The sequence below is a fragment of the Lactuca sativa genome, chromosome 4, assembly GCF_002870075.4.
Source record: "Lactuca sativa cultivar Salinas chromosome 4, Lsat_Salinas_v11, whole genome shotgun sequence".
In the NCBI taxonomy this organism is placed as follows: Eukaryota; Viridiplantae; Streptophyta; class Magnoliopsida; order Asterales; family Asteraceae; genus Lactuca; species Lactuca sativa.
In genome coordinates this window covers 38,408,557-38,434,405 of record NC_056626.2, presented here as the reverse complement: position 1 = coordinate 38,434,405, position 25,849 = coordinate 38,408,557, and the positions used below count along the sequence as shown (strand labels likewise).

Here is a 25,849-nt window from a genome sequence, read left to right as displayed (position 1 = left end):
GAAGAGGTAACCGAAGGATTTCTGTGGGTAGCCGATGAAAATACACCTTTCACTTCGGGGTTCGAGCTTGTCATGAGTCTCATGCCTCACGAAAGCCTCGCAACCCCAAATCTTGATGTGGTCCAAATTGGGAACCTTCCTAGTCCACATCTCATGAGGTGTTTTGGCAACCTTCTTTGTAGGGACTAGATTAAGGATATATGTGGCAGTCTCTAAGGCATACCCCCAAAAAGAGATTGGTAGCGAAGCTCGACTTATTATTATTATTATTATTATTATTATTATTATTATTATTATTATTATTATTATTATTATTTCAAATAATAATATTTTTTAAATATAATATAATCTATTCTTTAATTTTACATTACTTAAAACAATTATTCATTGCACTAATTAAAAACTACTTATTTGAAAATTTTCATTATTAAATTAAAAAAAACTATCATACTTGTTTATTGTAATTTCATTTTTTTAAAGCTATGAAATAGTGGAAGAGAATGAACAACCCAAATAAAATGATGATTTGAATTTCAAAACTATAGTAATTGTTATGTACTACGAATAATCTTAAAAAAATATGTTAAAAGTGGACCAGAGGAGGAGAAGTGTTACATTTTAGGTATATTTTTATCACACATATAAATTTTGGTAGAACATAAAAAATTCATTTTTATAACACACATAATTATTGGTTTTCAGCAATAAAGTCATATCACATTAAAAATCATTCGTTCTAATTCGACATTATCACCAACAATTTCGAATAATAATTGTAAACTCCTTTCATCAAAATCAATTATAAAAAACTTTATCGATGTTATTTACAACACAATAAGCGATAGAAACTAACATAGTATATACTTAACATAAAATACATGTTGAATAATGTTCTCTTATACATAAAATATATTTTCTTAACATAAAAAAGAGAGAGACAACATAAAGATATATAAATGTTAACAAAGTTAATTGCTCTAACTGGTAAATAGTCTGATGGTTGATTTACCAAAAGCTCATGAGAATTAATTATCAAGCTCATTTCATCATCTTGTGATTATAGAAAGATGCACAACACATAAACTTAAAAAAATGATCTCAAGTATACATTTACAAACATACCTAAATTTGAACATTTGTTAATATATATTACTTTACATACACCCAATTTGAGTTTACATGAATTTATATTTGGAAAAGTTGCAAATGCTTTCTTTCATCCATGCAACCATTCACATAACTCTTCAAACCCTACAAATATAATCTATCATTTTATGTTTGACATATATGCAATATGTAATCTACAAATTTCTTATATATGCAAAATATTTCATTTAAATCATCAATTAAATAACATGATTTGAAGAGTTGTAAGAGTTACAAATCATAATATTTCAATTAATCATAAATTAATTTGTATAAGTTGAATACTCTTGGGAGTTTCAAATGCATGAGGTTTAAGGGAAAATGGTCTTGGGAGTTTCAAATGCATGAGGTTCAAGGAAAAATGCTAGCTTTATAAGACACTAGGCGAATCCCCGCGCGTTGCGCGAGAATAGAATTATATAGTTAAAATAATAACTTTTACCAAATTATTATTTAATATTTCTACTTTGAAACAAAATGTTAGTAGTAAAGCAAACATATAGTTAACATATGAGTTTTATTAAACATTATAGTTTAATCTAGAAGTCATTGTGATATATACAATTATTTGATAATTTTATAAACCGTTTAAAATTGTGTAGATTATATATCAAATGAACGATAATATAACGGGTAACAAAACGTATGAACTACAACTTTTAGTAACATAAAAATAAAAAAACATCTATTATAACATTTGTATTAAAAAAGATATATATACAATGAATAATAAAAAATATGAAAAATAAACACTATAACTTTTAATAAAATAAAAACACTAAAACATCTATTATAACATTTATATTAAATATTCATATTTAAATCACAAATCTCTTTAAATACATTAATGTTTTTAGTGAGCAAAACTTTACAACCTTATAAAAGAAAGAAAAATAAAAAGTTATTAGTGATTGCTAACTAATAATCATAAGTTAAAAACTCTTGAGTTGTAACTAATAAATATACATAAATTAGAAAACTCTTGAGTTGTATTGTGAGTTTCAAACGAATGTGATACTTGGAAATGTATATTTATTATTATTATTATTATTATTATTATTATTATTATTATTATATTCATCTAAGTAATTGGCTTTGATGCATCATTTTAATCCCTTCAATTATTAAACATAAAGATATTTAATTATAAATTTAGAACATACATAGGTGCATATACATGTTAAACAAATCACATATAATATATATTTTCGTAAATGTCATATGTAATTCTTGTCGTAGTAATATGGATAAATTACTTTCATATGAAGAACATATCATGATAAGTCTATCATAATTACATATCAAATGTTCAAAATTATGTTATTTTTTAAATATTGTCTTTTAAATATGTTGTGTAGGAAAACCCAACAAAAAAAATTGAAAGTAAACATAATCAAAATAGAAAATCTATAATCAAATAAATAAGAGCATTGGATGGTTGAATATATAAATAAAGATGTTACATAAACATACATTTAAAGCAAAAGAAAAAACTAACATTCGTCAACATTGCTCAAACAAAAAAACCTATATCTATTTTATGAATCTTCTGTCTTCATTTAACACCATTCAACCATAGAAACTTGATGACAACTCTTCACTAACCTGCAATCAAAATATTTTTCTTGAAAAAGAAGAATCATAAAGATATTCCAAGCAAAACATTGATGTTTGGAGAGTCACATTCAAGATTGAGTAATACACACAAATCACATATAGAGATTAAATGAGAAACTGAATATAAAGAAAGAATAGAAAAACTTCATTTGTTTTGGTTGAAAGAAAAAATCATATTACAATTACCATCGATGCGACATAACCCATTTCTTCAAATCATCATATTTGGATCGTGAATGCTTCAACTATATGAAAACTTTTAAATCACAATATCTTCAAATCCTTCTTACATGTAAGATTTTATATAACACAAAAGACACAAAAGATTGACATTTTTATAGTAAACTTTTCATTAAATGCTAATTAAACATAATATAAGTTATAAAACTTTTGAGTGCTAAATCATAATTAAGAAAACTTTTGAGTTGCATTAGTTAAAAAAGGGATGTAACACCGTAAAATTTTAAACGATTTTCACTTAATTTTTAATAAAACATTTCATTATAAAATCATCCAAAGGTCCAGTATCCAATGTTTCTACAAAATGCATAACATAATCCATAACCCAAGATCTCAAAAAAATGACATCTGCAAGTGTGTACTGATCAAGCCGGCGCCTTCCCGCGATCCTCGCTAGTACATGAAACACATAACACATAACACTGTAAGCACGAATGCTTAGTGAGTTCCCCAAAATACCACGTACCGCACATACACCTTTCCAGGCCATAGGATCTTCCGATCCAAGTGTCTCAGGGGATTTCCATCCCAGACTTTGTTGACCTTCTGGTCCATATCATCATACTCATATCACAACATATCACATATAGCATACATCACATATACATCATACACATAAGACCTTCTGGTCACACATAATTACCCCAATCGGGTAAGGCATAGTGAAAAGACTCACCTTGCTGATGTCGGATAAGCACTCGTGCCCGATCTCCCGACCTATAGTCCTCCTATATCATAAGTACAACTCTCATTAATACTTTCCTGACTTGTTTGACTGACACTATCAAGTCAACACTAGTCAACCCTGGTCAACGCTGGTCAATGGTCAACCTTTGACCCGACTCGTCGAGTGCCTTCGGGCAACTCGGCGAGTTCACCCGTACCCCTCTAGTCCTTCTTAACACGTCGAGTCTTTCCCCTGTTTGACGAGTAACACCTGGCTTGAATCGCGGGGCCACCCCGACTCAACTCGTCGAGTCTAATTATGGACTCGACGAGTTCCATCGTGTACTTACGACCTCTAGCTCCCTTGTGACTCACCGAGTCATTCCCCAACCCGGCGAGTCACCAACTGTGTGATTTACAGGGAAACCTTAAACCTACTTGTCGAGTCTGTTCTTGGACTCGGCGAGTCCATGTCATGCACAAACCCAGATGACCTCCTGAGGTCAGATCTGTTCCATTAGTCCATATTTCCGACCTTCCCAAGCATGATAATCACGTAAAGTTTATATCTTGATGCACATGCATTATCTACTTGATCCTATATGATGTTTTAGCCCCAATTATCATAACCCCAGGTCAATACCCCCATTGCTCTTCATAAGGTTGATGAGTAATGCTCTTTGGACCTCTATGGATCCAGATCTAAAGCCTCATCACAAAAAGGGACTAATGGACATCAAATCTAACTAATAAAAGGGTCCAAAAAACCCTAAATCCATATGATCATCATAGCAACAGAAGGGAAGCCGAATTACTACCTCAAATATCATGCCCTGAGCTCCAAATCCACAGAATGGCAACCTCCTTTGCTTCCTCTTGGCTAGAACCTCCTTCTTCTTGCTAAGCAACACCCCAAAGGTCAACAATGGCTCCCTCACTCTCTCTAAACACTCAAGCACTCTAGGGTTTCTCTCAAGGGACTGATAGCCGCAAATGATGGCCCTAAGGGCCTTTAAATAGGCCCCAAACCCGAGAGATTTGGGTTTCATTAAACAGCACGGACTCGCCGAGTCCACCCATGAACTCACCGAGTCCAGTCATGATCCAGATAAGAATTCGTGAACCTACTCGGCGAGTCTAAGCACCAATTCGCCGAGTCCCTCCACAAACTCCAAAATAAATTAATAAAATAATATACCTGGGGATCCGGATGTTACAATTCTCCCCCAATAGAATCAGACTTCGTCCTCGAAGTCTTACTCTGCAAACAACTTTGGATGGTGCTCACGCATCTTACACTCCGGATCCCACGTCAACTCTGACCCGTTCCGATGCTGCCACTGGACCTGCACCAGAGGCACTTCCTTGTTCCTCAGAACCTTGATCTTCCGATCCCTAATAGTCACCGGTCTCTCAGCATAGTTCAGGCTCGCATCCACCTAAATATCCTCTATTGGTACCACTGCCGACTCGTTGGATATACACTTCCTCAATTGTGACACGTGGAAGGTGTTATGAATCTGACCCAACTCTACAGATAGTTCCAACCGGTAAGCTACCCTGCCTACTCTCGCAATCACCCTGAAAGGACCAATATATCGGGGCCCCAGCTTGCCCCTCTTCCTAAATCGGATCACTCCTTTCCAAGGAGAGACCTTCAGGAGTACAAAGTTGCCGACCTGAAATTCGAGCTTGGACCGACGCCTGTCTGCATAACTCTTCTAGCTACTCTAAGCGGTCAAAAGCCTCTGTATGACCTGTTGAATCTGCTCTGTCGTCTGAAGCACTATCTCTGTACTACCCATCACACGCTGCCCTACCTCTCCCCAACAAATAGGAGTCCGAAACTTCCTCCCATACAACAGATCAAAGGGTGGCATACCAATGCTCGAATGATGGCTGTTGTTGTAGGAAAATTCCGCCAAGGGTAAATACGTGTCCCAACTTCCGCCGAAATCCAACACGCATGCTCGGAGCATGTCCCTGAGCATCTGAATCATCCGCTCACTCTGCCCGTCAGTCTGTAGGTGGTATGTGGTACTAAAATGCAACCTCGTACCCAATTCCTCATGAAATTTCTTCCAGAATCTGGAAGTGAAACGCACATCTCGATCTGAGAAAATCAAAATCGGCACCCCATGCCGCGATACCACCTCCTTTACGTACATCTCTACCAACCTCTCAGTGGAAGAGCTCTCACTGATAGCAAGGAAGTGATCGCTCTTCGTCAACCTGTCTATAATCACCCAAATTGCATCGACTCCCCTCGCAGTCTTCGACAATTTGGTGATAAAATCCATGGCAATCTGTTCCCACTTCCACTCGGGAACCTCCAACAGCTGCAACTTACCATGCGGTTTCTGGTTCTCAGCCTTAACCCTACGACAAGTTAAGCACCTTTCAACGAACCACGTAACATCCCTCTTCATACAAGGCCACCAATACTCCCTCTTCAGATCCAAATACATCTTAGTGGCCTCGGGATGGATTGAGAACCTCGATCTATGCGCCTCCTCCATCAAAATGGTATGCGTCCCGCCCACAAACGGTACCCAAATCCAACCCTGAAAAGTCATAAGCCCTCGGCTGTCGGTAACGAACTCCGACACCTGCCCGATAACCCTCGCTCTCTCTTACGGTTCTCCGGTCTCACTGCCTCAGCCTGGGCCCCTCGAATGGTGTCCAACACCGGGGTCATCACAGTCAATCTAATACAAATGTCTCATATCGGGGCACTTTCTACCCTACGACTCAGGGCGTCGGCTACAACATTAGCCTTGCCCGGGTGGTACATGATCTCACAATCATAATCCTTTACCACATCCAACCACCTCCTTTTCCGCATGTTCAAGTTGGCCTGATCCATCAAGTACTTCAAACTCTTGTGGTCCGTGTATATGGTACACCGAACCCCATATAAATAGTGACGCCAGATCTTGAGGGAGAATGCTACTGCCCCCAACTCCAGATCGTGAGTGGGATATCTCACCTCATGAGGCTTCAACTGCCTCGATGCATATGCTATCACATGCCCCCTCTGCATGAGCACTGCACCTAACCCGGATATAGATGCGTCACAGTAAACCACAAAATCATCAACTCCCTCTGGGAGGGATAGCACCGAGGCTTCACAGAACTTCTGACAAAGAGTCTCAAACGAGGTCTGCTGATCTGGACCCCATGAGAAAGCAACACCCTTCCGGGTTAAACTAGTGAGTGGCACTGCAATCTTGGAGAAATCCTGAATGAATCTCCGATAATAGCCGGCCAACCCTAGAAAACTCTTGATCTCGGAGGCAGACTTCGGTACCTCCCAGCTCATCACCGCCTCAATCTTGGCTGGATCGACCTAAATCCCATTCTGGTTAACAAGATGTCCCAGGAGCTAGACCTCCCGTAACCAGAATTCACACTTGGAGAATTTGGCATAGAGCCTCTCTGATCTTAAAACCCCGAGGATCTCCCTCAAATGCTTCTCATGCTGCTCTCTAGGCCTCGAATACACCAATATATCGTCGATGAACACGATCACCGAGCGATCCAACATCGGCATGCACACTCTGTTCATGAGATCCATGAATGCTGCTGGTGCATTGGTGAGCCTGAAAGGCATCACCACGAACTCATAGTGCCCGTATCACGTCCTGAACGCCGTCTTCTGGATATCCTCATCACGCACCCTCATCTGGTGATATCCAGACCTCAAATCAATCTTGGAGAACCTAGATGCCCCATGAAGCTGATCAAATAAGTCATCAATCCTCGGTAACGGATAACGGTTCTTAATCGTTAATTTGTTCAACTCCCGGTAATCTATACACATCCGGTGTGAATCATCCTTCTTCTTGACGAAGAGAATCGGCGCTCCCCAAGGTGAGCTGCTCGGACGAATGAACCCCTTCCCCAACAGCTCCTACAACTGTGAGGATAACTCCTGCATCTCAGGCGGTGCTAGGCGATATGGTGCCTTAGCGATAGCCGCAGCCTCGGGAATCAAATCGATGCGAAATCCCATCTGCCTCTCGGGAGGCACGCCCGACAACTCCTCGGGGAAATACATCCGGGAAGTCACGCACTATCGGAACATCATCAACTGAACTCGGCCTCCCAGCGGCCTCACGCGTATCCATCACATAGACTACGAACCCCTTGCAGCCCTGCTGCAAACTCTGCCTCGCTCTGGCAGCCGAATAGAATGCTGAATCACTACGAGTCCCCTCACCATAAACTGTCAGCACTCCTCCACTAGGATCTCGGATCGTCACCAGCTGCTGCTCGCAGTCTATCACAGCCCCAACATAGCTCAACCAATCCATGCCCACGATAACACATACGTCCCTCATCCCAATGAGGACCAGATCTATCGGAAACCCAACGCCGAAGATCTCAAGTACAAATCCCCAAATCATATCTGTGGCATACACTGCCCGCTCGTCAGCTATGGAAACACGCAAAGGTCGACTTATCACCTCTCGTTGAATACCGATGTGCCTACTGAAAGCTAATGAGACAAATGACCAACTTGCACTCGAGTCAAATAACACCAAAGCAGGCACATTATTCACAAGGAAAGTACCTACGCATATCATGATATAAGCACAATATCTCAACGTAAGGATAAATATATGAAAGAATACATACCAGCCATGACATCAGGTGCTGCACGGACCTCCTCCGCTGTCAGCTGGAACGCCCTCCCTTGCGCCTTCGGCGCCTCGACCTTCACCGGCTGACCCTCACTAGCTCTCGCAGCAGCAGGGGCAGATCCATGAGATGCTCCATGTGTCGTCCCTCTCAACTGTGGACACTCCGCCTTCCGGTGTCGAGTCTGGTTGCAATGAAAGCAGACCATGAATCCCTTGGGGCAATCCTTGGCGATATGCCCCTCTTTGCCACACTTGTAGCAAGAACCAGCCTTGCAAACTCCTTCATGACCCTTGCCGCACTTTCCGCAAGTGCGGCCCTTCTGACCCCCAGATCTCGAATCGGCGGGCTTGGCCTGCTTGGCTGCCGGCTGAGACTGTGCCGGTCGCCGATCCACCTTCTGAGACTCGGCCTCCTCCCTGGCCTGCGTCTCTAACTCAATCTCCCTCTTCCGGGCATTTGTCTGACGCTCAACAAATGTACGGTATGATGAGTTTGCCACAAACTCATGAATGTCTCTCCTCAGAATGCTCAGATATCGGCTCATACGTGCCTGCTCGGTCGACACATTCTCAGGGCAGAACATCGCCCTCTCGTGAAACATCCGGGTAATCGCAGTAACTGACTCAGTACCCTGCTTGAGGGTCAAGAACTCCTGAGCCAAACGCTCCCGTTCCACCGGGGGAACGTACTCATCACGAAACATAGCAGTGAACCTTTCCCATGTCATCGCAGCAAGCTCTTCTGAAGAGTAGTGCGTTGTCACGAACTTCCACCAGTCCTTCGCCCCCAAGCGAAGCTGGTTCAGTGCGAACCGAACTCTTAGATGCTCCGGACATGAACATGTATAGAAGCACCCCTCAATGTCAGAGATCCACCTCATCGCAACTATCAGATCCTGAGTCCCGTCAAACTCTGGTGGCTTCGTGTTGCTGAACTCCCGATACAACAACGAGACACCCCCTGCGGCCTGGCAGCAGCAATGGCCACGGTGGCTGCTGCAACATCAGCATCAGAAAGAGCAGCATACCGCTCATCAAAAGTCTCAATCAAGGTGGTCTTAATAGACCCGAACATCTCTGGAATCTCAGCCCTGATGGCCACAGCCACCTCCTTGTGGATGATCCTACAGATCTCCTCATCACTCACCCCACTGCTCTCTGGTGTGTTGTGTGTCCCAACCATGATCTACCTCTGAAATACAACATAGAAATATCAGGGACTTGCTTGAGTATACTCACACTCGATAAACCCACCCTACTTGTTCCTTGGTACCCTAAGGATTCCTACTTGGACTATGCACTGACCCGATGTCTTCAGTAGTACGGGCCCAATACTACCGTCCACACCGCATCAACATCCACCCCAAGTACTCCTCCAAGGATCCCAAGTCACAAGTACTCTATCTCTTTCCACACATAAAATACCCTTCGGTAGACTCTCATAGCACCTCACTGCTACCTACTTACTCTAAAGCATCTCATGACAACAGAAATCTTCCTAGGCTAAGGCATCACAAATCAGGCCACTCTAGTCCTAATATGAATACCTAGCCTACTTTAACATGCATAGCACATTTCAATATATCTCATAACATAAAATGTAAGGGTATTTTAGGAAATCACCGTTCGGGCGTTGGCTGATCGTACACACTGCTTCCTTGCGTATCTTTTCAATTCTTTTACTTTTCAGAAAAATTGTTTATCTTACAAAAATTTCTCAGATCCTCAGTTTGACTCCAAATACACCCGAAGGTGAATCCGAATCCCTCAAACCAAGGCTCTGATACCAATTTGTAACACTGTAAAATTTTAAACGGTTTTCACTTAATTTTTAATAAAACATTTCATTATAAAATCATCCAAAGGTCAAGTATCCAATGTTTCTACAAAATGCATAACATAATCCATAACCTAAGATCTCAAAAACATGACATCTGCAAGTGTGTACTGATCAAGCCGGGGCCTTCCCGCGATCCTCGCTAGTACCTGAAACACATAACACATAACACTGTAAGCATGAATGCTTAGTGAGTTCCCCAAAATACCACGTACCGCACATACGCCTTTCCAAGCCATAGGATCTTCCGATCCAAGTGTCTTAGGGGATTTCCATCCCAGACTCTGCCCGGTCCATATCATCATACTCATATCATAACATATCACATATACATCATACACATAAGACCTTCTGGTCACACATAATTACCCCAATCAGGTAAGGCATAGTGAGAAGACTCACCTTGTTGATGTCGGATAAGCACTCGTGCTCGATCTCCCGACTTATAGTCCTCCTATATCATAAGTACAACTCTCATTAATACTTTCCTGACTTGTTTGACTGACACTATCAAGTCAACACTAGTCAACCCTGGTCAACTCTGGTCAACGGTCAACCTTTGACCCGACTAGTCGAGTGCCTTCGGGCAACTCGGCGATTTCACCCCTACCCCTCTAGTCCTTCTTAACACGTCGAGTCTTTCCCCTGCTCGACAAGTAACACCTGGCTTGAATCGCGGGGCCACCCCGACTCAACTCGTGGAGTCCAATTATGGACTCGGCGAGTTCCATCGTGTACTTACGACCTCTAGCTCCCTTCTAACTCACCGAGTCATTCCCCAACCCAGCGAGTCACCAACTGTGTGATTTACAGGGAAACCTTAAACCTACTCGTCGAGTCTGTTCTTGGACTCGGCGAGTCCATGTCATGCACAAACCCAAATGACCTCCTGAGGTCAGATCTGTTCCATTAGTCCATAGATCCAACCTTCCCAAGCATGATAATCACGTAAAGTTTATATCTTGATGCACATGAATCATCCACTTGATCCTATATGATGTTTTAGCACCAATTATCATAACCCCAGGTCAATACCCCCATTGTTCTTCATAAGGTTGATGAGTAATGCTCTTTGGACCTCTATGGATCCAGATCTAAAGCCTCATCACAAAAAGGGACTAATGGACATCAAATCTAACTAATAAAAGGGTCCAAAAAACCCTAAATCCATATGATCATCATAACAACAGAAGGGAAGCCGAATTACTACCTCAAATATCATGCCCTGAGCTCCAAATCCACAGAATGGCAACCTCCTTTGCTTCCTCTTGGCTAGAACCTCCTTCTTCTTGCTAAGCAACACCCCAAAGGTCAACAATGGCTCCCTCACTCTCTTTAAACGCTCAAGCACTCTAGGATTTCTCTCAAGGGACTGATAGCCGCAAATGACGGCCCTAAGGGACTTTAAATAGGCCCCAAACCCGAGAGATTTGGGTTTCATTAAACAGCACGGACTCGCCGAGTCCACCCATGAACTCGCCGAGTCCGGTCACGATCCGGATAAGAATTCGCGACCCTACTCGGTGAGTCTAAGCACCAATTCGCCGAGTCCCTCCACAAACTCCAAAATAAATTAATAAAATAATATACATGGGGATCCGGATGTTACAAGGGGGTTTCAAATGAATGTGGTTTGAGAAAGTTAAAAAGGGGGTTTCAAATGCATGAGATTCAAGAAAAAATGCTAGCTTTATAAGTATGTATGATACTAGACGAATGCCCGCGCGTTGCGCAAGACGACCTATAGAGGTGAAGTCTTTACAAATATATGTTTTTTTTAATATATCAATAACGTTGTTGTTAAATTTGATATAATAATTCGTATGCTAAATTGAAATAATGTATTGATTATTTTGAATTATATGATAATATATACATTTATTATAACTGCATAATCTCAATCGTTTGAATAGCTTCTATCCGCGAATTATACATGAATAAAGTTAAATATACTATATGGTTTAATGTTATTTATAGTTGTTGCTATTGTTAATTAATTTTTTAAAATTTATTTGCTTAATGTTTTAATTTTTATCATTATAGTTATTTAAAACATCAAACATTGATTTTTTTTATTTTAAATGTAACAATATAATCATTTGTATAAAGTTATTTTTAACTATTGTTATTGCAAGTTATTTTAAGCTACTTATTTGAAAACTTTTAACGATTATAAAAATATTTTTAAGAAATATTTTAGTTAAATTGAGATTAGAATTTAGTTGTTGCATTTATCAGTAAAATTTGCGTGTTGCGTAGAAACACCTATATAGTTGAAGTCTTTATAAATATTTATATATTTTTTAATATAACAATAACGTTGTTGTTAAATTTGATATAATAATTCATATAGACATATACTAAATTGATATAATGCATTGATTATTTTGAATTATATGATAATATATACATCTATTATAATTGCATAATCTCAATCATTTGAATGATTTCTACCCGTGAGTTACACATAAATAAAATTAAATATAATATATGGTTTAATGTTATTTATAGTTGTTGTTATTGTTAATTAATTTTTTAAAATTTATTTTCTTAATGTTTTAACTTTTATCATTATAATTATTTAAAACATCAAACATTGTTTTTTTTTATTTTAAAGGTAATAATATAATCATTTATATAGATTTACTTTTAACTATTGTTATTGTAAGTTATTTTAAGCTACTTATTTGGAAACTTTCAACGATTATAAAAATATCTTTAGGAAATATTTTAGTTAAATTAAGATTACAATTTAGTTTTTGCATTTATCACTATAATTTATCACTTTTAACTATTTACAAAATATTCTTTGGTTTTTTAGGTGAAATTGAAATTTATATTTAAGTTGACATTGTAATGTTATATTTAAAATAACAATTTAAGTATTTTGTCTAAACTGTTCAAAAGTTGTAGTTTTAAACTGATAATGGTTTACATACAACAACATACTAAATCTAATAAATTAAATATAATATGTTAAAAGTTAAAGACATAACTTTATAAGTAGAAATAAAGATATTATTTTAAAATTGAAATTTAGTATATTTATGATTACACTTTAGGTTTGATATTTATTTAACCTTATTAACCAACTTATAATTGCTATTAGAAAGAAATTGAGAAGTCACGGAAGTTTCAAATGAATATGGTGAAAGGAAAAAAATACATGAGAGTTTCAAATGAATTTGGTGAAAGAAAAAATTCTTCCTTTATAATATAGTATGATATATATATATATATATATATATATATATATATATATATATATATATATATATATATATATATATATATCATACATACTTATAAAGCTAACATTTTTTCTTAAATCTCATGCATTTGAAACCCCCATTATTTTTTCCTTTCACCATATTCATTTGAAACTCCCATAACTTTTCAATTTCTTTATAATAATAATTATAATTTGGTAATTAGGTTAAATAAATATCAAATCTAAAGTGTATTCATATATAAACTAAATTGCAATATTAAAATAATATCTTTAATTCTACTTATAAAATTATGTATTTTTAACTTCTAACATATTATAGTTAATTTATTAGTTTTAATATATTGTTGGATGTAAACCATTATCATTTTAAAGGTATAATTTTTGAACAATTTGTATAAAATACTTAAATTATTAATTAAAATATAACATTATAGGCTCAACGTAAATATAAATTTTATTTAACTTAAACAACACAAAGATTATTTTATAAATAGTTAAAAGTGATAAATTGTAGTGTCTTTCTAATAATAATTGTGAGTTGGTTAATAAGGTTAAACAAATATCAAACCTAAAGTGTAATCATAAATAGACTAAATTTCAATTTTAAAATAATATCTTTACTTCTATTTATAAAGTTATGTCTTTAAATTTTAACATATTATACTTAATTTATTAGATTTAAAATGTTGTTGCATGTAAACCATTCTCAGTTTAAAACTATAATTTTTGAACAGTTTGGACAAAATACTTAAATTGTTAATTTAAATATAACATTACAGTGTCAACTTAAATATAAATTTCAGTTCCACTAAAAAAAATCAAATTATATTTTGTAAATTGTTAAAGGTGATAAATTATAGTGATAAATGCAAAAACTAAACTGTAATATCAGTTTAACTAAAATATTTCCTAAATATATTTATATAATCGTTAAATTTTTTTAAATAAGTAGCATAAAATAACTTATAATAACAATAGTTAAAAATAACTCTATATAAGTTATTATATTGTTACCTATAAAATAAAAAACTAATGTTTGATGTTTTAAATAATTATAATGATAGAAATTAAAACATTAAGCAAATAAATTTTAAAAAATTAGTTAAAAATAACAACTATAAATAATATTAAACCATATATAATATTTAATTTTATTGATGTGTAACTCGCGAGTAGAAGTCGTTCAAACGATTGAGATTATGATGTTATAATAGATTTATATATTATCATATCAAAATAATCAATATATTATATCAAATTAGTATACGAATTATTATATCAAATTTAACAATAACGTTAGTGTTATATTTTAAAAAATATATATTTCTAAAGACTTCAATTATATAGGTGTTTCTGCGCATTACAATGTCAACTCAAATATAAATTTCACCTCCATTTAAAAAAACTAAAGAATATTTTGTAAACAGTTAAAAGTGATAAATTATAGTGATAAAAGCAAAAACTAAATTGTAATCTCAATTTAACTAAAATATTTCTTAAATATTTTTTTTTATTATCGTTAAAAGTTTCCAAATAAGTAGCTTAAAATAACTTAGAATAACAATAGTTAAAAACAACTCTATATAAATGATTATATTGTTAGTTTTAAAATAAAAAAAACAATGTTTGATGTTTTAAATAATTATAATGATAGAAATTAAAACATTAAGAAAATAAATTTTATTAAATTATTTAAAAATAAAAACAACTATAAATAACATCAAATCATATATTATATTTAATTTTTTTCATGTATAACTCGCGGGTAGAAATTATTCAAACGATTGAGATTATGAATGTATAATAAATGTATATATTATCATATAATTCAAAATAATCAATATATTATATCAATTTAGTATATACAAATTATTATATCAAATTTAACAACGACGTTATTGTTATATTTAAAATATCATATATTTGTAAAGACTTCAACTATATAGGCGTTTCTGCGCAACGCGCGGGCATTCGCCTGGTGTGTGTATATATATATATATATATATATATATATATATATATATATATATATATATATATATATAAGTGACATATTACTTGCACTATATGCATTTGAAACCTCAATGACTTTTTAATTTCTTTCTAATATTTATTATATATTGGTTAATAATGTTAAATTAATATAATAACTAAATTCTACTCATAAATTAACTAAACAACAATATTAAAATATCATATGAACAATTGTCATTTTAAGGTCACAACTTTCGTATGATTTATGATTTTATGCAATATAGTTAAACTATTAATTTCAATATAATGTTAACGATTAACTTAAATCAAACTTTCTGTTAAACTTGAAAAAAACTCGATAGACTATTTTGTAAATAACCAAAAGTTAAAAATTATAACGTTAAAGATAAATTGTAATCATAAGTTAACAAAAAAAACATGAAACTATTTTTTATAATCGTTAAGAATTTCCAAATAAGTAGCTTATAAATAACTTAAAACAAAAATAGTTAAAAGTTATATTATATAAAAAATTATAATATTATCTTTAAAAAGAAAAACAATGTTTGCCGTTTTAAATAATTACAATCAAAGAAACCAACAATATTCATCAAATAATTTTTAAAAAAGTTAAATTTCTGAAACCAAATTAAAATAATAAGAGTTTCAAAGTACGTTATTTTAAATAACTTACAACAACAATAGTTAAAAGTAATATTATATAAAAAAATTATATTGTTACCTTTAAAAATAAAAACAATATTTGATGTTTTAAATAATTACAATGACAGAAATTAAAATCTTAAGCAAATAATTTTTTTAAAATTAATTAATCATAACAACAACTATAAATATCATTAAAATATATTTATATTTAATTTTATTCATGAGTAATTAATTTTATTCATGAGTAACCTGCAGGTAGAGGACATTGAGACAATTGAGATTATATAATTTTAAAGGATGTCTATATTATAATATAATTCAAAATAAACAATGTTTATACCAACTTATTATAAGATTTATTATATAAGAGTTAACAACAACGTCATTGACATATTTAAAAAGAATATATTTGTAAAAATTTCAAATATATTGTTGTATTCTGCGCAACGCGCGAGTATTCGCCTAGTGGTAATATAAAGCTAAACTTTTTTATTTGGCTGTTTACCCCTCCTACAAATAGCAATTTGCAAACTAGCGTTATGTTTATGTTTGACTTTATTGGACATCATTTAACCTAATAAGCTATACTGGCCATATGGCTGTTACTTTTTTTTTTACTGGATATAGAAAGAACTTAAGAGATAAAGTCAGAAAAATGATGTTTCCCCATTAAGTTCTCCATTGACAGAGGTGTCGCGAACCTACCTTGGAGTGGGTTGGAGAAAGAAGAAGAACAGACAATTAAATCTCTGATTCCATCTGAGATCATAAGACGTATCTGTTGGTAAAGATGAATTTTTCAGATAGAGGAAACACAAAGATGATCATGGGATGGTAAAAAACTTACCTATAATGATGATTACTTGTTCATCTGAAACAGAAAAGGAAGAATCCTGATAGCAAGAGTAGAAATTAGGATTTTTTTCATCAAAATTGAAATATAAACACAATTGTATGCGATTGGTTTTCATCCTACTCCGATTATTATCGACTTCCATGATTTGAAATAGCAAGAATGATGGCTTTGTATTTATAAACAAATAGGGAGAGCAATAAACATTAAACAAACTGATTGAAACATATAAACATTAAACAAATTATGATCATTATATATGTCAGATTTCTCAATCGTGGTTAGGGAATTTAACGATTAAGAAGGACACAACCTCCTCATCGTGGTTGGTTGAAGGAGAACTGCCATAAAATACTGTTGGAAGGGGGCTTTGAACCGACTGAACAACTTTGGAAGGAGACAACTGCCAGTGGCGGATCCAATGTATTTTGAATGGAGTGTATCGCCCCACTTGGATGTAGCCCTCATCATATATAATAGGTAGATATATAAAAACTTTTTTAATATAAAAATTATTAATTGGCCCCACTAAAACACACTTGACCCTACCTAATTCTTTTGGAAACTGGGTTCTTTCTCTATGATGTACTTGAGGAAATAGCACTAGAGTGCTATTGTATCCCTATTCTTTTAGTATTAAATGTTAAATTCTCATGCAACATAATATTATACATTATGTTTTCTAATTTGTACTTGTTGATTGTTTTCTTTTAGTCACACCAAATGTGTAATATTAATTATAATTAATATATATTTTCTTAAATATAATAAAATCGTATCTACAAAAATAATATGGTATTGGTCAATGATAATGGTCAACGGTCAACTTGCACCCCACTTGACTTCCGAACTGGATCCACCGACCGCGTCGTGGGGGAGAAGAAGGAGGAATCGTCAGGACGACCTGAAGACGGAAGGGTGAGGAAGTAACCTCCGATTAATAGTAAATAGCAAGTTATGATTGTGGAGATTAAAAGTTGGGAAGTCTGAACTTTGAAGGGTCGAGATCATCGAGACGATTATCGACTCACCGTCGTCAGTAATATAAAGAATATTTTCGTTTTAGCTAGTTTTTTTGCAACTCTCAATGACATCTTTCAGTCTTTTATAAGAACAAATAAAACTATTTTATGTCTTTATATTAACCAAATTCATTTATATGTTCATCTCATGGACAAATAGGAATCCCTTTGAAAAAAAAATATTTTGAAAAAAAGCTGCCTATACATATCTTGTTCTGTTAGATAACTTAGGGGCTGTTTGGCAGGATCTGAATTATTAAGATCTGAACTTTTAAGATGTCTGAATTTTTAAGAGGGTCTGAATTTTTAAGATCTGAATTTTTATCATGCTGTTTGGTTGGAACATCTGAATTGCTGTCTGAATTATAAAAATGACCATTTTACCCTTTTGTATTTTTTTTCCTTTTTTCCGAATTCAATGTTTCTGTTTATAAAATAACCGGACCAACTTCTTGAGTAATTATAAAAATACATATAAGCACTATACAAAATCCAAATTAAACAAAAATCAAAATTAAACATAAATATTTGACAAATCTATCCAATAAAGAAATCAATAGAAGTACATTGTTATTTCTTAGCAAAATTAAACATAAATATTTGACAACACAACTCTTTGTAAGTTTTTTCTTTCCTACCCCTGCACGTTCCTTCTCTTCTTGTATAATCATTCTCCATGCTCCATCTAATTTGAATTTACAACTGAAAAAGAAGCATACCTCAAAAGTTTATGCAAGCAAAGGCACAAAAACTTTATTTGGTGCAGGGACCTTTATTAGAATCAACTTGATTGAACTGAAAAGTGAGATATCAAGCACAAAGTCCCATTTTTCCTAATTACTATTTTTCTCTGTATTCAATCTCATAAATTTGCAATCATTTAAAAAGTGATCCACAATCCTTAGTCCTGCGATCTCAACCAAAATTCTCATACAAAAACGAAGTTGAATTTCTCTTAAGAAGGAGAAAATGCCTATAGGAATAGAATCAGTAAATGACAAACCTAATTTGTTCTCTATAGGATTTTAGACAATATGTGATTTTGTTAACACGTTACGTTGGGAACAAAGGAGAAAAAACCTTACCAAGAGCTGTTGTCGACGACTTTGAGGGAGCTAGAGGGTGGCGCTCCGGACAACGTTAGCGGAGGCGGCATCGCGGGAGGAGCCGGTCGCCTGCTGGTGGAGAAGGGGCGGCAGAAATCGCTGCTGTAAGAGGTGGAATTGATGTTATCGAGTTGGAGCCGGAGTGTTGTGGCGCTGCGTCGGAGTTGTCGCCGGAGAAAGAGACACCGACGACTGTTATGGCGGGGAGGGAAAACGCAGTTGGAGGCGATGTCGCTGTTGTACGTCGATGAGAGGAAAGGTCGAAGATGTGAGGTGTTGAGAAGAATAGAAAAAGCGAGACCGGCTAGGGCATTTGTGTCTTTATTTTTTTCAGACACGCCTTCAAGTCTGAAATTTTAAGAGTCATTTAATAAATTCAGAGGTAGAAAATAAGAGCCTATCAAACATGCCAAATCTGAACTTTTAAGAGGTTACCTCTTAATTTTTCAATTAAGAGGTAACCAAACGGGCCTTAGATTACAATTAACTTTAAAATATAAAATATGAAAATTAGTACAAATTTCAACAATCAAATACATTTCAAATCAAACCTGTAATCTACCCTAATAAATGAAAATGACTTTCCCACATGTCCTCTTCTCATTCATTTGGACACATGGCATTTTCTAGAAATTTTAAAATTTTCTATTTTCCACTTGTCATTTTATTGTATTTTTGATTTTATTAAATTAAAATCCACATTTAATATATAAGGTAATATATATGTAAGGTATTTATTAGAAAATGGTTTATATAGGTAATGTATCTAATGCATTAAAGTTTCATTAATTTTAATAATTCAAAAAATTTCTTATTTTTCTTATAAATTTAAAGTTTTCAAATTGTTAAAATTTTATATTTAATTTTTTTTAAATAAACCCATGTAATACATGGGTCTCACACCTAGTTGTAAAATATATCAATACACATATATTTTAAAATAAAGCAACAAAACACTATGATTACTCAAACAAACAAATATAAAATGAATCAATTAAATGTATTCAAAAACTAATAAATTTGGTTATGAATAGCTATAAATTCAATTAAAAGTGGTGATAAATAAATAAATTTTATTACTCCTTTGAGAATAAGGTTTTATATTACTTTACATTTGAAAAAATAAAATAAATGAAAGAAGATTTATATGATTACAAGTATAATTTTCAGAGACAAAAACAAACACCCAAATCAATACTCCCGGCGTGACGAAATGAACAAGCTAGCTTAGGGAAGAGCACCACATATCCTCCTTATCACTCCTTCTTGACCCGTTAACGGCCTGATCTCACTCATCTTCACCATCGCTTCTGCAAACTCCGACTTGAACTTGGAAGGATTGTTGCTATATTCCGAAACTATGCTGTCTGTTGACCCACCACTGTATTTAAAACCCAATCCAACACCCAAACTGATGGGTTTAGTTTTCTAATTTTTCTGTGTGGGGTTTAAACCCAAACCCAATCATAAACTAAGTTCAGGGCCGACTCCTAGATTTTAAGGACCCTGTGCTAAGAAGAAAAATAGGGCACTAAATTAATATATAAGGAAAATAAACTTAAAAGTAAATAAATTAACTAAAAAGAAACATATGAAACTTAATAAAAAGTTCAAGGGTTGATTATGTAACTTTTAAAAACTGATTTGGTAAACATATTAGAAGGAGGGTTGATTATGAAATATAAAGCAAAAACTAATGGCCAAAACTGTAACTTGAATTTATAACTTCAAAATGCAATACCCATGAGTCGAACCTACATTGCTCCACACTAAGGTACACGCTTATACTAGTTAGGCTACACACACTTTAGGTGAAACTTTGAATAAATTCATATATATATATATATATATTTAGTTATTAAATATATAATTTAATTAAAACTCGGACCCTATTTTTTTCGGGGCCCTGTGCGGCTGCCCTTCTTGCCCCCCCCCCCCCCCCCCTCCTAAAAACGGGCCTGACTAAGTTATAAGTCTTGCAAGTCATTATATAGAGGCTGAAGTGGGTTGATGTTGTATGCAATGATTGATGTGGGACTCCTCAAACACTATATAAACACTACATAAAAGTTGTAGTTGGTGAAAGTTGTATGTGCTGCATAAAAGTTGTTGTTGGTGAAAGTTGTATGTAATCGGCGATAAGGGACGACTAGGGATGAACATCGGAACCCGCCCGACCGAAATCGGAATCGGCCCGGGAACCGAACTAGGTGGAAAATAGGAAGTGAACCTGACCGCCGGTTCCTACCGGTTCTTGTTGTGTCTTCAATGTTGAAATCGGTCCTTAAGAAATAGCAGCATACGGTTCCGATTTTTGCTGGTTCTACCGGTTCCGGTTCCTACAGGTTCCCGGTTCAAAAAACCCACAGAATATCGTCCAGGTCCCAGCTCGATCGATTCTATCATGTAGCGGTTCCGGCCGGTTCCCCGGTCCAAATGCTTATCCCTGGAGACGACTCCAGTGGTTGTCATAAAAAAATGAAAATGGCGAAAAGGGGTGTCACAAAGATTAAAAGACAAGACCTCTAGTAGCAATTAATGTCCAACAATTTACCAACACTATCAAGATGATATTTATAATTTATTTATGTTGATTTATATACAATATATAAAAAAATGTGTTATATATACAATGCGGTTTTTCTCAGTTTCTAATATTTATGTAACCAAACGTAAAACAATATTTTTGGTTTTTGAAAAACACATCCCAATCATTGGTTTATGAATCCGTTTCGATTATTTCTGTTTTCAGGTTTACACTACAAGGAACGAGGCCTATACAGACGACTTTTTTTACACATTTGCAGACGACATGTCGTCGGTAAAATCTATACAGACGACTTGTCGACTGTACAAAGTCGTAGCTATAGCTCCGTCGGTAAAAGTCAAAAATGTTGTCGGTATAAATGTCGTCGGTACAGATCCACCTATCCAGACGACTTGTCGTCGGGAAAGATTTTCGAGGTAAAAAAAAAAGTTTTATTATAAATCTATACAGACGACATGTCGTCTCGTCTGGACATGATGAGCTATAGAGACGGCATGTCGTCAGGAAAAGTTTCCACCAAAAAAAAAAAATATACTAACCTGTCTAAAACAAACCCAATACATATGTTCAAATCTTCATGTTCAAATCACCAATTATAAAAAAATACAAAACATCTAATACAAAAATTAGGAAACAAAAAACAAGTCTTCATGTTCAAATCACCTATTATAAACATGAAATCAAACATATACCAAATTTCAAAAAAAAAAAAAAAAATAGAAAACAGAGAAAAAAACACTAACTTGTTTTGTTCTAATTGATGTGATGGCTGGATTCCGGTGGTCGGATTTGATGGTGGTCCTCCGGTGGTGGCTGGTGGGCAACGGAAAAGCACAAAATAAGAAAACAAAAGAAAACAAATCCCAAAATCAGAAAAACCTCATCCTTACCTGTTGTAGCAAAGAAGATAACTTGGGAGGAGCGGGGTGGTCGAGAACAGTGGTGATGGAAAGGCGGTGGTGAACAGGTGAAGGATGGTGCAAAATCGCCGGTTGAGTCCAAGAGAGAAAAAGTATCGTTCGCTGCAACTAAACAATGAACGATACACTGATACCTTTGTAAGGGTAAAAACCTATGTAGACGACATGTCGTCTGTATAAGGTTCAAATGACGACGTCGTTTTTATCTTTTGTCTTTATTAAAAGAAATTAATTTTTTCACGCGGATCGCCACGTTGGATTCTTACTCTATAGAGACGACTTGTCGTCTGCATAGAGTTCCAGATGACCGTGAAAATTTTTGTCTTTCCCGCCCAAGCTGACGACATATCGTCTCTATAGGTAAATGAAAACGACGTCGTCTCACTTCGTTTCATTAAAAAATAAAATAAAATAAAAAGTGGTTTTCACGCGGATCGGTCCCACCTTTTCCAGACGACATGTCGTCTGGATAGCTTGACCAAAACGACATCGTATTCTATTTCTGCAAGCTGGATAAAAAATAAATCAAAATTAATTTATTAGCACCCTATAGAGACGACATGTCGTCTGCATCGGCTGACCAAAACGGCATCGTATTGCTTTCCTGCGGCAAATAATTAAAATAAATCGGAAATATGTTTTTAAGTCCTCTCGACGACATGTCGTCGGGATAGAAATTCGATATACCGCCAATATTTGCCCCTTCCCGTCGAGCCTATGCAGACGACATGTTGTCTCTATAGCATTTCTAGTCAACAACATATGGTCAATGTTTGAAAATTCTGTCCAGACGATATGTCGTCTCTATAGATCGACTTTTGCCGACGACATATGTCGTCTGGATAGGTGTCGTCTGCAAAGGGTTATATACTTGTAGTGTTAGTTTTACTCACCACTTTAAGATCATGTTGTACTAGCAGATCGAGAGAAGTATCATATAACAATATATTGCATTAAAAGTGGTGATAAATAATTAAATCTTAACCGTTGAGAATACTCATAAACTTTTATATCTCTTTACACTTAAAAGAATAGAATAAATGAATGAATATGACTACAAGTACAGTTTTCATAGACAAATACAAGAACCGGGGACTAAATGAACCAGGTAGCTTAGGGAAGAGCACCACATATCCTCCTTATCACTCCTTCTTGACCCGTTAACGGCCTGATCTCACTCATCTTCACCATCGCTTCTGCAAACTCCGACTTGAACTTGGAAGGATTGTTGCTATATTCCGAAACTATGCTGTCTGTTGACCCACCACTGTAAAGCACCTGATCTGATTCAAGAAGACCCTTCTTTTGTATCAGATTCTTGAAGTAGTTGTAATCAAACGAATTCGGTGTCACCAAATCTAGTGGTGCAAGATTTCCATTTCCATCATTTACAGGGCAACCACGTCTACGTGTGCTAGCAAATCCGGCATCAATATCTGATCCATTGCTGTATATTCTGTCACGAAACAAGAAGCATTGAGCTTGTCCGATTGTATGAGCTCCTGATAAAGCAACCATGTCCCTGGCGCTAAGTCCGTTATCTTTGAAGGTGGAGATAAGTGAATCAAGAGGAGCTTTAAAGCTAGGAAGACTGGTCTCCGCTAGAACAAGGCTAGCGGTGGTGGAATCTCTTCTTCCGAGCTTCACCGACCATGACGGACCACCAACCATTTCTGATGCATCACGAGCGGCCACCGTGAGTATGTCTGCACAAGATACAACTCCGGGACAAAGTTTCTCCACCTCAGATTTTGCAGCGTCTATCACTTCGTAGCCTCTTACAGAACCCTTATTAGGCAACGCATTCCTTTCTCCTACTATCGAAGGCCCATCCTCCAACAAGATCGATGCGTCACAACCTTGAACGAAGCAGTCGTGGAAATGGAGACGAAGGAGGGAAGCCGCCATGCGACGTTCACGAGATATGGCTGTTCTGATGGTGGTTCTGATCGTACGGAGTGCAGTGGGACATGTAGCGTCGTAGAAGGTAGAAGATAACTGTGCGTTGCAGGGTGTGTTGTTAGTAACTGAGAGAAAGAGCAAGAAGAAGATCGCTGTAGAAATATGTCGATAATCCATTTGAGAAATAGGTTTCACTGAATTATGAAAATACGATGAATGTGGGATGAATCGAAAATAAAAAGACGAAGGAGAGATTTATAGGGTCGAGACTTGAGAATAGACCGCGTGGTTAAGCTGTCTTTGTTTGATCAACAGTGGGCTGATTTTGTCTTTGGTGGTAGATGCATCGAAGCACAGTAAGAAAAAATGATTCGACTTTTTCAAAAGACAAATTAATTAACTAAATCAATAAATATAGTTAACCTAAATATGAAGATTCGTTTAGATTTTTTGTGTTATTACCATATGAGATGGTTGATAGTTTTTATCACAAATGTCTTAAATATACTATATGTTTGACAACATTAATTTACACTTATTGAAAGTTACATATTTGGCTAATGAAATAACGATTTTATCTTTGTTTTTCACATAATTTAGATTGGTTAATTAATAGTATTAGGCGCGTTTTATTATTGATCTTCATGTTTATATATTATAGTTGTTTTTTCCACTTGTAAAAAAGATAGATATAAAAATAATGTCAATGTGTGGCCTTTTTTGACATTTTATTTCCATTACAGTTTTATATATTTATATATATTGTATTCTCCGCCGCAAGACAACATGCGACAACATCTTTATTTATTAATGCAATTCATATGTATGCAATACATTTATTTAATAAAATTATTTAACCATCAACTAAATTGGGGCATGTGTCATTTGACACTATTTTTGTTTTGAATAAACTTGGTCATTTGTTGGTTTCTTCTCTTTTATCAAAACCGGTTAGTTACTTGCATACCATGTCAACTTGATAAATCTCACCGTTTGCCATTTGATAATAATAATAAACGTGCTTTACATGTATTGGATTTGGTCCATTTTGTCCTTTGGGGCCCATCACCGGTTAACTTGGATGACTCCTATTGCTATTATGTGATATTTGTTGATGATTTTTCTTGATTCACGTAGCTATACCTGTTCAACTCCAAGTCAGGCTTCCATGTTATTTTTTCCGTGTTTATTAAATTTGTGCATAATCAATTTTCATCCAACATTAAGGTTTTTCAAAGTGATACAGGTACGAAAATTTTAAATCGCTATGTTCTAACATTACTAAACCAGCATGACATATTTCATCAAAGTTCGTATCTATACACCCCACAGCAAAATGGGAGGATTGAACGCAAGCATCGCCACATTGTTGAAACGGGGCTTGCTATGATGTTTCACGGACACATTCTGACATCTTATTGGGTTCATGCTTTTAGCCCTCTAGTTCTCATCATCAATCTACTTCCCTCGAAGG

The 25,849-nt window shown here is 35.2% G+C and overlaps 2 protein-coding genes across 3 annotated transcripts; both read right to left on the bottom strand.

Moving 5' to 3' along the window:
- Nucleotides 1-2,577: 2,577 nt before the first annotated feature.
- LOC122197614 (uncharacterized) lies at nt 2,578-17,305 on the bottom strand. 2 transcript variants are annotated; one of them, XM_042901826.2, is made up of 6 exons: nt 16,872-17,305; nt 16,730-16,783; nt 11,363-11,444; nt 10,555-10,606; nt 8,311-9,507; nt 2,578-2,751 (listed from the first exon to the last, which is right to left on the bottom strand). In XM_042901826.2, the coding sequence occupies exons 5-6, from the start codon at nt 9,194-9,196 to the stop codon at nt 2,747-2,749; spliced, it is 891 nt and encodes a 296-aa protein (XP_042757760.2). In that variant the 5' UTR covers nt 9,197-9,507; nt 10,555-10,606; nt 11,363-11,444; nt 16,730-16,783; nt 16,872-17,305; the 3' UTR covers nt 2,578-2,746. The 2 variants fall into 2 exon arrangements, with proteins under 2 accessions (XP_042757760.2, XP_052626151.1); XM_052770191.1 differs by lacking the exon at nt 2,578-2,751 and having other exon boundaries at nt 4,693-9,507.
- A 6,162-nt stretch (nt 17,306-23,467) lies between these two features.
- On the bottom strand, nt 23,468-24,599 carry LOC128133807 (lignin-forming anionic peroxidase-like). Its single transcript, XM_052771337.1, has one exon. It carries the CDS (start codon nt 24,550-24,552, stop codon nt 23,587-23,589), a length of 966 nt encoding a protein of 321 aa, XP_052627297.1. The 5' UTR covers nt 24,553-24,599; the 3' UTR covers nt 23,468-23,586.
- Nucleotides 24,600-25,849: the final 1,250 nt, after the last annotated feature.